Genomic DNA, 13,513 nt, shown 5'->3' with positions numbered 1-13,513 from the left:
CGCAACAAACACTACAGCCAAAATGGGAGCCACTATCTAAAACTACAAATTCTAGCTCATTCTTCAAAAAACAAGCCTGAAACTCTTTCTAAAGACGGTTGACATCTAGTGGAAGCCCTAGGAATTGCAATCTGGGAGGTATTCCTTTTATATTCCCATTGACAGCCATAGTAATCAAGGGTGAGCTGGAAAAAATACATTTCTGGATGGATTGCCTGCCATATCAGTTATGTTATACTCACAGACATTATCTTAACAGTTTTGGAAACTTTAGAGTGTTTTTTATCCAATACTACCAATTATATGCATATCCTAGCTTCTGGGCCTGAGCAACAGGCAGTTTACTTTGGGCACCTCATTCATCCAAACCTCCAAATACTGCCCCCTAGCCCAAAGAAGTTAATTAACATGAACCCATTTAGCATCTACTGGCATCCACACATAACCTACAAGCCACTGATGCAGACCTTTGGAACATCTACAGTTTAAAAAGTCTAATAAATCCATGTAATGTAGCCTACACCTTCACCAAATCACAGTTCCTCCTCTCTCCGCTGAGAAAAGGGGACACAGTCTTCCAGCTTGTTAGCAGTTGATGTTATTCTTCAATAACACAGACCCCAAAGCAAATCAGGGGGAGAAAATAGATTTATTTGAGAAGGACAAATCATAGATGTTATGCATTAGAAGTAGACGTTCAGTCTTCCCTGTCCTCAGTTTTTCTCCACAGAACAAAGAAACAGGATGCCACTTATAACCCCCCACCCTAGCCTGGGGTTGACCAATCAGAAGTCCTTGCAGTACAACTGGGCCAATGGCCAAATAACAAGTATCCTGTTCTAGACTCAATGTACAAACCAATGAAAACAAGGGATACGTAGCTCTGAGTTCAGGACTGACATTACACAGATTCTAAACAGCCGTTGAACTGAAAACCAACTATTTCCATTGAGAATTCCCTATTGATCATTCATTCTAGTCCTCTCGTCCTCTGCGTTGTGTATTTATCTTCTAAATATTCTTATAAGCTGATGGCAAAACATAAGTCACACAGTATTATTTCTGCCTCATGCATCAATGCATGTTGTTACTCCTATGACCAGAGAAAGTGAAATATTCCACGATATTAAAAAAGACAAGCCAAAAATAATAAAAACATAAGTTAATTGAAACACTTTGCTATACTCATTCATTACAGCTGCAGTGCTGGTTGTAGCATGAGTGGAAGTAGGGACAACACACATTTTATGGCTTATAAAAAGTATAAGTGTTGACGGTGCTGAATAACAACTTAAACATGAACTTACTCATTAAAAAAAGTTGCTCTATGCTGTATTTGTTGAGTCTCTCTCTAATCATGGTTTTAATAGTTTTGAAATATCACATTATCAAAATAGTTTTGAAATATCACATTATCAACTTTGCTGTGCGTTCAAGGAAATTGTGCAGACACTGTGATCTGAGTGATCTGATTGGCCAGCGGTAGGCCTAATAGGTGCACTTGATTTGTTCTCTGGACCTGCTGGGTAGGCGGAGTTCTACCTTCAGACACATTAAATGGTTCAACATGGGAACACTTTGCATTCCTGGCACTAGGGCTGCTGAATCAAGTCAAGATCGTGATCGACTGGTGGGTGAGCACTGGGTACTGGTTTGATTGAGCTCTGGTTGGATGACAGGCTCTGTTTCTGGTCTGTAGAAGGGGGGTAGGATAATAGCTAGGGTCACACATTTTTCCTATCCAATTGACCTGACCATGAAAAACTCTGGTCCCTATACAGGAACACAGGAAGTTCTTACCGTCATCACTGCTATCATCATTGACACTCAAAGTAGGGTTAACATGTTTTTGCTATCCAACTACTTAGGGTCTGCATTTTGCATAGCTAATTGTAGAGCTTGTGTTTGTACGTACGTAGGGCATAAATGAGGCTTACGGGCCTTGTTTGGGGACCCAGGTAAAGTTCCAGCCTCCCTGGGTGTTCTTGCGGACGAAGGCCTGTCCCTGAGGAAAGCTGTGTGTCTTGAGTCTGACGCTGCTGGAAGGGTTTAGGGACACGCTGAAGGCCAGCTCTGTCTGGCTACGTGGGGTAGACAATGGGGTATTCATCACGTCACCCCCTATGGAATTGGAGAGGCTACGGCAGTGCAGGCTGGGAGTGTGGTGCAGCCCGGGACTCCTGTCTTGAGACAGTTTGGGTGAGGTGGCTAAGATGGGCCTGAATGACTGTATTGGATCAGGTGGCGAGAGAGTGTTGACCGATTGGGGCAGTGGGGGTTCATAAGGGGTAACATGGAAATTGGGGGGGACTTCTATGCTAGGGCTGTATAGGACAGACAGCACAGTTCCAGTGAAGTCAGAGCCTGAGTCTGTAGAGAGACTGTAGTCACTGTTGGTGTTAAAGCAGTAATCATTGGAATGTCCTATACTGGCACCATTGCACAGGCCATCAGTATTTGAGTCATAAGCTGTATTTTTGTGATCGGTTGTTTGGCAGTAGTCACCAGAGGTGTCTGTGACAGAGCTCCATTTGGTGAGGGAGCTAATGGAGCAGTTGAAGCTGTATTCAGTGGATGATGTATCGATGGTGTCCTCGTCCTTCAGGCCCAAGGTCTGCAAGATCCACAGGTCCACAGAATCGGTACAGGCTAGCTCCTCTTCGGGACAAAACTCCAGGGACAAGTTCCGGCAGGTCCGTTTCACCTGAGAACCAAGGAGCAGCTGACTGGCACTGAGGTTCCGGAATTCTCCAACACCATGCAGATTCTGGATTTCAGAATTCCGCTTCCGGTTCCTCCTCCCATCGCCACTCTGAGCAGAGAGAAGGCTCTATGGAAAAGGAGGAAGAAGCGAAAGAGACGGTTTGAGAGAAACTACACCTCTGTAAAGTGGGAATATGAAGTAAATGCACCATCATGTTGCAGGCAATATTCCCCCCAAAAATGTTGGGCACTGACCAAACTTCAGGTCTACTGAGCACAAACTTGAATGTTGTGAACACTGAGGCTGTACCTGCTTTAAGTTACAGTTAATAGTGGACTACCTACTAAAACAATGGAGAAAATGCATCCCATAACATTTGAACATGGAAATAGCTGTTCAATAATTCAGCCTACAGTAGCAGCCAATGTGTTGTGTTCAATGTAGGCCTACGTTCCATGAGACTTTTGAAAAAACATGCAGGGCTTCACATGAACCTGTTTATCCACTTGTCCTTCAGACAAGGAGGTGACTGAAAATGTGGTTGTGTTGTTTGATGCAAGAAACCACTTTACAAAATGAAATGCATTATTATTCCCATGCCATTATTTAAGAGAATCAGACAAATTATGCTACCCTCTGCCTATTGGCTACTTAGCTTATGAAGCCTTGAAGCCTGTCTAAAAATACACCACTGTCCCTTTAAAAACAAAAAAGCTCTTTACCTGACTTTTCAAAGAAGTCTAGAAATGTACACTTTTTGTGCTCTTGTAGGAAGCAATCACTCCCCTATTGCTGACTACAAATTATCTATAACTGGGCTAATAACCCACGAACTAACAAAGGATATTAACAAAATGTGCACACGTGGCTACATGCTACTGTCACTTTGATCTCAAAACAAGCGCATCCACTCAAGACCACTCATGCTTTAAACAGTCCAGTTCAGAGTAAATGGCACAGATCCATATATGGTAATGGTTTAATTGCATTTATAAACTTGGTGGGTCAAGCCCTGAATGCTGATTGGCTGACAGCCGTGGTATATCAGACTGTATACCATGGGTATGACAAAACATGTATTTATACTACTCTAATTATCTTGGTAACCAGTATAAAATAGCAATATTTGCTCGGGGGTTTGTGGTATATTGCCAATATACCACGGCTAAGAGCTGTGTCTAGGCACTCCGCGTTGCTTAATATACCACACCCCCTCGGGCCTAATTGCTTAAATAAGCCTACTGCAGTTCTGATTGGTTATGCCGCACCGGTCTGTGTAGAGCATGTCAACACTAATATTGTGTTGATTTGATCACAATTGCCACAGTAAATGGAAACGTTGACAGTGTTAACTAACAAAAAAAAATCTAGAAAGTTGAGTGAAGTTCAATCTCGTGCCTCTCTCCATGGGCTGATACTGCATTTCTTCTACCCCGCAGTCCAAGGGGAGCGGCGTGGCAGTCTCGGGTCTGCTGCGCGCCAGGGGGACACACGCAGTTTAGAGTGAACATTGGTTGCAGGCTTTCCAAAGGGCAACCTTATTTACTATGCTATGTTTAGAGATGAACCTTTAGAGAAACTCAGATGAAATGAATCAACCAATTCATCCATTAAGTAATTACCTTTGTTTTTTCCTCCAAGGCTTTTACACATGAGGAGTTTAAGAATTCCTTTAGATTGTTACTTTCCTCTTGCAGTCTTGCCAGTTCCTCCTCTCTTTGTATCAATGTGTCTTGAAGCTTAGGACAATTAAGGAAAAAATAGTAAATATCAACAATACAAATGATATCTTCATTATTTTATTTACTCATTAGAATATATATATATATACACACACACACATACATACATACATACACATACATACATACATACATACATACATACATACATACATACATACCACATACGTTCAAAAGTTTGGGGTCACTTTGAAATGTCCTTGTTTTTGAAAGAAAATCACATTTTTTGTCAATTAAAACATAAAATTGATCAGAAACAGTGTAGACATTGTTAATGTTGTAATTGACTATTGTAGCTGGAAACGGCAGATTTTCAATGGAATATCTGCATAGGCGTACAGAGGCTCATTATCAGCAACCATCACTCCTGTGTTCCAATGGCACGTTGTGTTAGCTAATCCAAGTTCATCATTTTAAAAGGCTAATTAATCATTATAAAACCCATTTGCAATTATGTTAGCACAGCTGAAAACTGTGGTACTGATTAAAGAAGCAATGATACTGTACTTCTTTAGACTAGTTGACTATCTGGAGCATCAGCATTTGTGGGTTTGATTACAGGCTCAAAATAGCCAGAAACAAAGAACTTTCTTCTGAAACTCGTCAGTCTATTCTTGTTCTGAGAAATGAAGGCTATTCTATGCGAGAAATTGCCAAGAAACTGAAGATCTCGCACAACTCTGTGTACTACTCCCTTCACAGAACAGCACAAACTGGCTATAACCAGAATAGAAAGAGTGGGAGGCCCCGGTACCAACTGAGCAAGAGGACAAGTACATTAGAGTGTCTAGTTTGAGAAACAGACACCTCACAAGTCCTCAACTGGCAGCTTCATGAAATAGTACACGCAAAACACCAGTCTCAACGGCAACAATGAAGAAGTGACTCCGGGACAGTGTCACCAACAAAGCACCATCACACCATAACACTTCCTCCTCCATGCTTTACGGTGGGAAATACACATACAGATATCATCTGTTCACCAACACCGCATCTCACAAAGACACAGCTGTTGGAATCAAAAATCTCCAATTTGGACTCCAGACCAAAGGACAAATTTCCACTTGTCCATTGCTCGTGTTTCTTGGCAAAAGTAAGTCTCTTCTTCCTATTGGTGTCCTTTAGTAGTGGTTTCTTTCCAACAATTCAACCATGAAGGCCTGATTCACACAGTCTCCTCTGAACAGTTGATGTTGAGATGTGTCTGTTACTTGAACTCTGTGAAGCATTTATTTGGGCTGCAATCTGAGGTGCAGTTAACTCTAATACACGTATCATCTGCAACAGAAGTAACTCTGGGTCTTCCTGTCCTGTGGCAGTCCTCATGAGAGACAGTTTCATCATAGAGCTTGATGTTGCAACTGCACTTGAAGAAACTTTCAAAGTTCTTGAAATTTTCCGTATTGACTGACCTTCATGTCTTAAAGTAATGATGGCATTTCTCTTTGCTCATTTGAGCTGTTCTTGCCATAATATGGACTTGGCTTTTTACCAAATAGGGCTTTCTTCTGAATACCACCCCTACCTTGTCATAACACAACTGATTGGCTCAAACGCATTAAGAAGAAAATAAATTCCACAAAATAACTTTTAACAAGGCACACCTGTTAATTGAAATGCATTCCAGGTGACTACCTCATGAAGCTGGTTGAGAGAATTCCAAGTATGTGCAAATCTGTCATCAAGGCAAAGGGTGGCTACTTTGAAGAATTGCAAATATAATTTGATTTGTTTAGTAAACACTTTTTTGGTTACTACATGAATCCATATGTGTTATTTCATAGTTTTGATGTTTCACTATTATTCTACAATGTAGAAAATAGTAAAAACCAAGAAAACCCCTGGAATGAGTAGGTGTGTCCAAACTTTTGACAAGTACCGTAAGTATTCAGACACTTTGCTATGAGACTCGAAATTGAGATCAGGTGCATCCTGTTTCCATTTATCATCCTCGAGAGTCCACATGTGGTAAATTCAATTGATTCAACATGATTTGGAAAGACACACACCTGTCTGTACAAGGTCTCACAATTCACAGTGCATGACAGAGCAAAAACCAAGCAAAAACCAAACCACTACTAAAGGAAATAAAGGTAAAATAAAAATAAAAGAGGCCTAAGGAATTGTCCGTAGAGCTCCAAAACAGGATTGTGTTGAGGCACAGATCTGGGGAAGGGTACAAAAAATGTCTGCAGCATTGAATGTAACCAAGAACACTGTGGACTTCATCATTCTTAAATAGAAGAAGTTTGGAACCACCAAGACTCTTCCTACAGTTGTGGCCAAACGTTTTAAAAATGACACAAATATTAATTTCCACAAAGTTTGCTGCTTCAGTGTCTTTAGATATTTTTGTCAGATGTTACTATGGAATACTGAAGTATAATTACAACCATTTCATAAGTCTCAAAGGCTTTTATTGACAATTACATGAAGTTGATGCAAAGAGTCAATATTTGCAGTGTTGACCCTTCTTTTTCAAGACCTCTGCAATCCGCCCTGGCATGCTGTCAATTAACTTCTGGGCCACATCCTGACTGATGGCAGCCCATTCTTGCATAATCAATGCTTGGAGTTTGTCAGAATTCGTGAGTTTTTGTTTGTCCACCCGCCTCTTGAGGATTGACCACAAATTCTCAATGGGATTAAGGTCTGGGGAGTTTCCTGGCCATGGACCCAAAATATCTATGTTTTGTTCCCCGAGCCACTTATTTATCACTTTTGCCTTATGGCAAGGTGCTCCATCATGCTGGAAAAGGCATTGTTCGTCACCAAACTGTTCGTGGATGGTTGGGAGAAGTTGCTCTCGGAGGATGTGTTGGTACCATTCTTCATTCATGGCTGTGTTCTTAGGCAAAATTGTGAGTGAGCCATTGGCTGAGAAGTAAACCCACACATGAATGGTCTCAGGATGGTTTACTGTTGGCATGACACAGGACTGATGGTAGCACTCACCTTGTCTTCTCCAGACAGGCTTTTTTCCGGATGCCCCAAACAATCGGAAAGGGGATTCATCAGAGAAAATGACTTTACCCCAATCCTCAACAGTCCAATGCCTGTACCTTTTGCAGAATATCAGTCTGTCCCTGAATTTTTCCCTGGAGAGAAATGGCTTCTTTGCTTCCCTTCTTGACACCAGGCCATCCTCCAAAATTCTTCACCTCACTTTGCGTGCCGATGCACACCTGCCTGCTGCCATTCCTGAGCAAGCTCTGTACTGGTGGTGCTCCGATCCCGCAGCCAAATCAACTTTAGGAGACAGTCCTGGCACTTGCTGGACTTTCTTGGGCGCCCTGAAGCCTTCTTCACAACAATTGAACCTCTCTCCTTGAAGTTCTTGATGACCCGATAAATGGTTGATTTAGGTGCTATCTTACTGGCAGCAATATCCTTGCCTGTGAAGCCCTTTTTGTGCAAAGCAATGATGACGGCACGTGTTTCCTTGCAGGTAAACCATGGTTGACAGAGGAAGAACAACGATTCCAAGCACCACCCTCCTTTTGAAGCTTCCAGTCTGTTATTCAAACTCAATCAGCATGAAAGAGTGGTCTCCAGTCTTGTCCTCGTCAACAATCACACCTGTGTTAACGAGAGAATCACTGACATGATGTCAGCTGGTCCTTTTGTGGCAGGGCTGAAATGCAGTGGAAATGTTTTTTGGGGGGATTCGGTTCATTTGCATGGCAAAGAGGGACTTTGAAATTAATTGCAATTCATCTGATCACTCTTCATAACATTCTGGAGTATATGTAAATTGCCATCATACAAACTGAGGCAGCAGACTTTGTGAAAATTAATATTTGTGTCATTCTCAAAACTTTTGGCCACAACTGTAGACGTGGCCGCCTGGCCAAACTGAACAATCGGGGAAGAAGGGCCTTGGTCAGGGAGGTGACAAAGAACCGGATGGTCACTATGACAGAGCTCCAAAGTTCCTCTGTGGAGATGGGAGAACCTTCCAGAAGGACAACCATCACCAATCAGGCCTTTATGGTAGAGTGGCCAGACGGAAGCCACTACTCAGTAAAAGTCACATGACAGCCTGCTTGTAGTTTGCCAAAAGGCACATAAAGGTCTCCCAGACCATGAGAAACAAAATACTCTGGTCTAATTAAACCATGATTGAACTCTTTGGCCTGAATGACTAACGTCACATCTGGAGGAAAACTGGCACCATCCCTACGGTGAAGCATGGTGGTGGCAGCATCATGCTGTGGGGATGTTTTTCAGCAGCAAGGACTGGGAGACTATTCAGGATTGAGGGCAAGATGAATTGAGCAAAGCACAGAGAGATAGATCCTTGATGAAAACCTGCTCCATAGAACCTTCCAACGACCCTAAATACACAGCCAAGACAACGCAGGAGTGGCTTTGGGACAAGACTCTGAATGTCCTTGAGTGGCTCAGCCAGAGCCCGGACTTTAACCTGAACGAACATCTCTGGAGAGTCCTGAAAATAGCTATGCAGCTCCCCATTCAACCTGACAGAGCTTGAGAGGATCTGCAGAGAATAATGGGAGAAACTCCCCAAATACAGGTGTACCAAGCTTGTAGCGTCATACCCAAGAAGACTCAAGGCTGTAATAACTGCCAAAGGTGCTTCAACAAAGTATTGAGTAAAGGGTCTGAATACGTATATAAATGTAATATTCAGTTTTCTGAAAAACTGTTTTTGCTTTGCCATTATGGGGTATTGTATGTAGATTGATGAGGAAAAAAATACAATTTAATCAATCAACATTTCTACAAAATGTAGAAAAAGTAAAGGGGTCTGAATACTTTCCGAATGCACTGTAACAGGGTTAAGTGCCTGGTAAGGGGCTTGACTGCCTTGAAAAGACCCAACGGCAGGTAGCACATGAGATTTTGATGAAAGAACCCCTCCATTTTTTTGGTGTGTAAATACCTGCTTGTTTCTCTGCAAATGTGGCGACAGGTGGTCATTCCAGTTGGGGTCAGGTGGAGAGGTCCCACAGTCCAAGCGGGAGAGGAGTTCTAGGTGAGAGAGGAGACAGAGACATAACCCTAAATATCAAAAACATATGACCAATAACAGCAAATTGCGGTAAAGGCTTTTGATAGATTTGCTGACTAAACTCAACCACATGATGTACATTACATCCATGGAGTTGAGTGGAGACTAGAGTTTGTGGAGTCTCCAACTACTTAGAGTCGCTGTGTGTCCTCTGTAGCTGCATGCCTTTCTGTTAGCTGAAATCCATACTTTTTAATAAAACGTTAATCAAATACAACAACTGATGCTGTTGCTCTAAATGGCAACTAAGTGTGAATGCGCATGTGCCAATTGAATCTCAACGAGCAAACAGTCGGTGGTTGTATTTGATTAATGATTTACTAAAAAGTATGGATTTCAGCAAAGAAAGAAACTCTCTCAGCTACAGTGGACCAACATAGGTACACGGTAAGGGTTTAAGAATTTAAAAGTATCGATTGCACAGCGACTCGAAATAGTCAGAGATTCACTTCACAAACTTTAGTCTTGACTCAACTCCATGGATGTGATGCACATCAGCAAGAGATATAGGCCTACATGAGTAAAACGTGTGTACAGTATAAAGAAAGAAAGAAAGAAAACAGTCAGAAGACTTAGGACAGGCCGTTCGATCAATCATATTCTGTGACATCCAAATGCGGATTATTCCAGTGATAAACGTGCTAGCCCAACGGAGTCTCACGCTGAACATAGCATATCGCTGCTAAGTAAAAATGTATTTCAAACAACTTACCCCGCTGTGTCGACTCCTGCTGGCAGGCTGTGTTGTCCGGGGAACCAGCAGCCCAAAAGGAGGCCAGAGTCACCGTGGAAACATCAACACTGTCTGCTAACGTTGGGGCGGGGTAAGGGCAGTCGTAGAGTTGGCCCCCTACGAAGCTCAGATCTTGGCAAGTCTGGGCAGTGCGCTGTAAAACAAATAGGCACGAGGGATAGCTCATCAATAAAGTCATAGCTTATCAATTAAAGGCCTTAAAGTAGATAGCCTAAAGTAGACCATATTTGTTCAGTCAAACTATCAAAAATGTCATATTGGAAGTATATCATTGCATATTATAACATGTTCATGATCATCAATTGTGACAATAATTGATCACCTAATGCAGATAGATGTAATGAATTGTGATCTGTCTGTCCCCCTTGTATGGAACTATCACAAATTGGCTTCAAGGAACCTTAGATGCAACATCCTTATTTGATGTGAATTCCAGTTAGATCGAATAAATTCAACAACCAGATGTGTTTAAAATATAACTAAATAAGTAGATTGCCTCAAGCTATCTGCAATTTCCCATGTCGTAATATGAAATGCGTAGAAGGTTCCTCGACAGTTGTAGCGATCAGCATCATCTACCTGTTTCGTCCGATTTATCCAAACTGCACGTTCACAAAATCTCAGCACTTCAGTCAACAGTGTAGGCTATGTTTTATAAAACTTTGAATCAAACTTAAATACAGTGCATTCGGAAAGTGTTCAGACCACTTGACTTTTTCCACATTTTGTTATGTTACAGCCTTATTCTAAAATAGATTTCCTCATCAATCTACAGACCATACCCCATAATAACAACAAAGTAAAAACAGGTTTTTAGAAATGTGTGTGTGTATATATATATATATATATATATATATATATATATATATATGGTCCCACAGTTGACAGTGCTTGTCAGAGCAAAAAAAAAATGTATATATAGATATTATATAGACACATTATATATACATAAGTATTCAGACCCTTTTCTCAGTACTTTTTTGAAGCACCTTCTGGCAGCAATTACAGCCTTGAGTCTTTTTAGGTATGACGCTACAAGTGTGGCACACCTGTATTTAGGGGGTTCCTCCCATTCTTCTCTGCAGATCCTATCAAGGTCTGTCAGGTTGGATGGGGAGCGTCGCTGCACAGCTATTTTCAGGTCTCACGAGATGTTTAATCGAGTTCAAGTCCGGGCTCTGGCTGGGCCACTCTATGATATTTAGAGACTTGTCCCAAAGCCACTCCTGCGTTGTCTTGGCTGTGTGCTTAGGGTCGTTGTCCTGTTGGAAGGTGAACCTTCGCCCCAGTCTGAAGTCCTGAGTACTCTGGAGCAGGTTTTCATCAAGGATCTCTCTGTGCTTTGCTCCGTTCATCTTTCCCTCGATCCTGATCGGTCCCCCAGTCCCTGCCGCTGAAAAACATCCCCACAGCATGATGCTGCCACCACCATAACGTCACCGTTGGGAATGTGCCAGATTTCCTCCAGACGTGATGCTTGGCATTCAGGCCAATCATGGTTTCATCAGACCAGAGAATCTTCTTTCTCATGGTCAGAAAGTCCTTTAGGTGCCTTTTGGAAAACTCCAAGCAGCCTGTGACGTGCCTTTTACTGAAGAGTGGCTTCCCTCTGGCAACCACCAGGAATGCCTGATTGGTGGAGTACTGCAGAGATGGGTGTCCTTCTGGAAGGTTCTCCCATCTCCAGAGTGACCATAGATTCGAAATTTCTTCCATTGAACAATGATGGAGGCCACTGTGTTCTTGGGGACCTTCAATGCTGCAGCCATTTTTTGGTACCCTTCTCCAGATTTGTCCCTCGACACAATCCTGTCTCAGAGCTCTACTGACAATTCCTTAGACCCCATGGCTTGATTTTTGCTCTGACATACACTGTCAACTGTGGGACCTTATATAGAAAGGTGTGTCCCTTTCCAAATCATGTCGAATTAATAGAATTTACCACAGGTGGACTCCAATTGAGTTGTAGAAACATCTCAAGGATGACCAATGGAAACAGGATGCACCTGAGCTCAATTTTGAGTCATTGTAAAGGGTCTGAATACTTATGTAAATAAGGAATTTCAGTTTTTTATTTTAAATAAATGTGCAAACATTTCTAAAAACCTGTTTTCGCTTTGTCATTATGGGTTATTGTGTGTAGATTGTTGACGGAAAACATTAATTTAATCAATTTTAGCATAAGGCTGTAACGTAACAAAATCTGGAAAAAGGGAAGGGGTCTGAATATTTTCTGAATGCACAGTACATATTTTTTTAAGTAAAACTAGTCAAAAGTTTGGACACACCTACAAGGGTTTTCTTTAAATTGTACTATTTTCTATATTGTAGAATAATAGTGAAGACATCAAAACCATGAAATTACACATATGCCTGGAGTGTACAAAGCTGTGATCAATACAAAAGGTGGCTACTTTGAAGAATTGTAAATATAAAATATATTTTGATTTGTTTAACACATTTTTGGTTACTACATGATTCCATATTTGTTATTGCATAGTGTTGATGTCTTCACTATAATTCTACAATGTAGAAATTAGTACAAATAAAGAAAAACCCTGGAATGAGTGTGTCCAAACTTTTGACTGGTGTACTGTATACTTCCACAGAATAATACTGTGAAATTGTGAAAACAATGATAATGCACTTTTGAAAAAAGACTGTTTGAAAAGACTGCCTGAAATTTCAGCCTGTTTTGTAAACTGGTTAATGGACCAATAAGAAAGAGAGTTCCAAACCTCTCTGTTGATAACAGCTAGTTTTCAGTTTCAGTTTTCAGTTTCCCAGTTTCCCAGACCCAGTCCTAGCAAAAATCTTCCTTGAGAAATTGCTCTTTGCCAAGAAGACATTTTTGATAATGTTTTTTTTTTTTTTTTTGAATTTTACCCCTTTTTCTCCCCAATTTCGTAGTATCCAATTGTTGTAGTAGCTACTATCTTGTCTCATCGCTACAACTCCCGTACGGGCTCGGGAGAGACGAAGGTTGAAAGTCATGCGTCCTCCGATACACAACCAACCAAGCCGCTGCTTCTTTAACACAGCGCACATCCAACCCGGAATGCGCCGGAGGAAACACCGTGCACCTGGCCACCTTGGCTAGCGTACACTGCGCCACAGGAGTCGCTGGTGCGCGATGAGACAAGGACACCCCTACCGATCAATTTTACTTCATTTTCACCCAGATATTATTTGATATTGAGATAAATACAGCTGTATTGGACCTTTAACTCAAGAAAAAGTAGATTTTATTAGGAAAATGGACAACAAGACATTCATAA

The 13,513-nt window shown here is 41.5% G+C and overlaps 1 protein-coding gene across 1 annotated transcript; it reads right to left on the bottom strand.

Moving 5' to 3' along the window:
• Positions 1-630: 630 nt before the first annotated feature.
• Positions 631-10,413, bottom strand: LOC139382915 (geminin coiled-coil domain-containing protein 1-like). Its single transcript, XM_071127180.1, has 4 exons — positions 10,194-10,413; positions 9,353-9,441; positions 4,327-4,443; positions 631-2,830 (listed from the first exon to the last, which is right to left on the bottom strand). Exons 1-4 carry the CDS (start codon positions 10,411-10,413, stop codon positions 1,934-1,936), a joined length of 1,323 nt encoding a protein of 440 aa, XP_070983281.1. The 3' UTR covers positions 631-1,933.
• Positions 10,414-13,513: the final 3,100 nt, after the last annotated feature.

This window comes from Oncorhynchus clarkii, chromosome 24 (genome assembly GCF_045791955.1).
Source record: "Oncorhynchus clarkii lewisi isolate Uvic-CL-2024 chromosome 24, UVic_Ocla_1.0, whole genome shotgun sequence".
Lineage (NCBI taxonomy): Eukaryota > Metazoa > Chordata > Actinopteri > Salmoniformes > Salmonidae > Oncorhynchus > Oncorhynchus clarkii.
Note: the sequence above shows the minus strand (reverse complement) of the source record. Positions and strands in the feature narration are given on the sequence as shown.

Bases quoted from the DNA above. Each gene is read 5' to 3' on its own strand.
- LOC139382915 (XM_071127180.1), bottom strand. From the start codon at position 10,413: ATGACTTTATTGATGAGCTATCCCTCGTGCCTATTTGTTTTACAGCGC. The intron at 9,442-10,193 runs GTAAGTTGTTTG...TCTCTCACCTAG, and splicing joins GCAGGAGTCGACACAGCGGG to AACTCCTCTCCCGCTTGGAC. The intron at 4,444-9,352 runs GTATTTACACAC...AATTGTCCTAAG, and splicing joins ATTTGCAGAGAAACAAGCAG to CTTCAAGACACATTGATACA.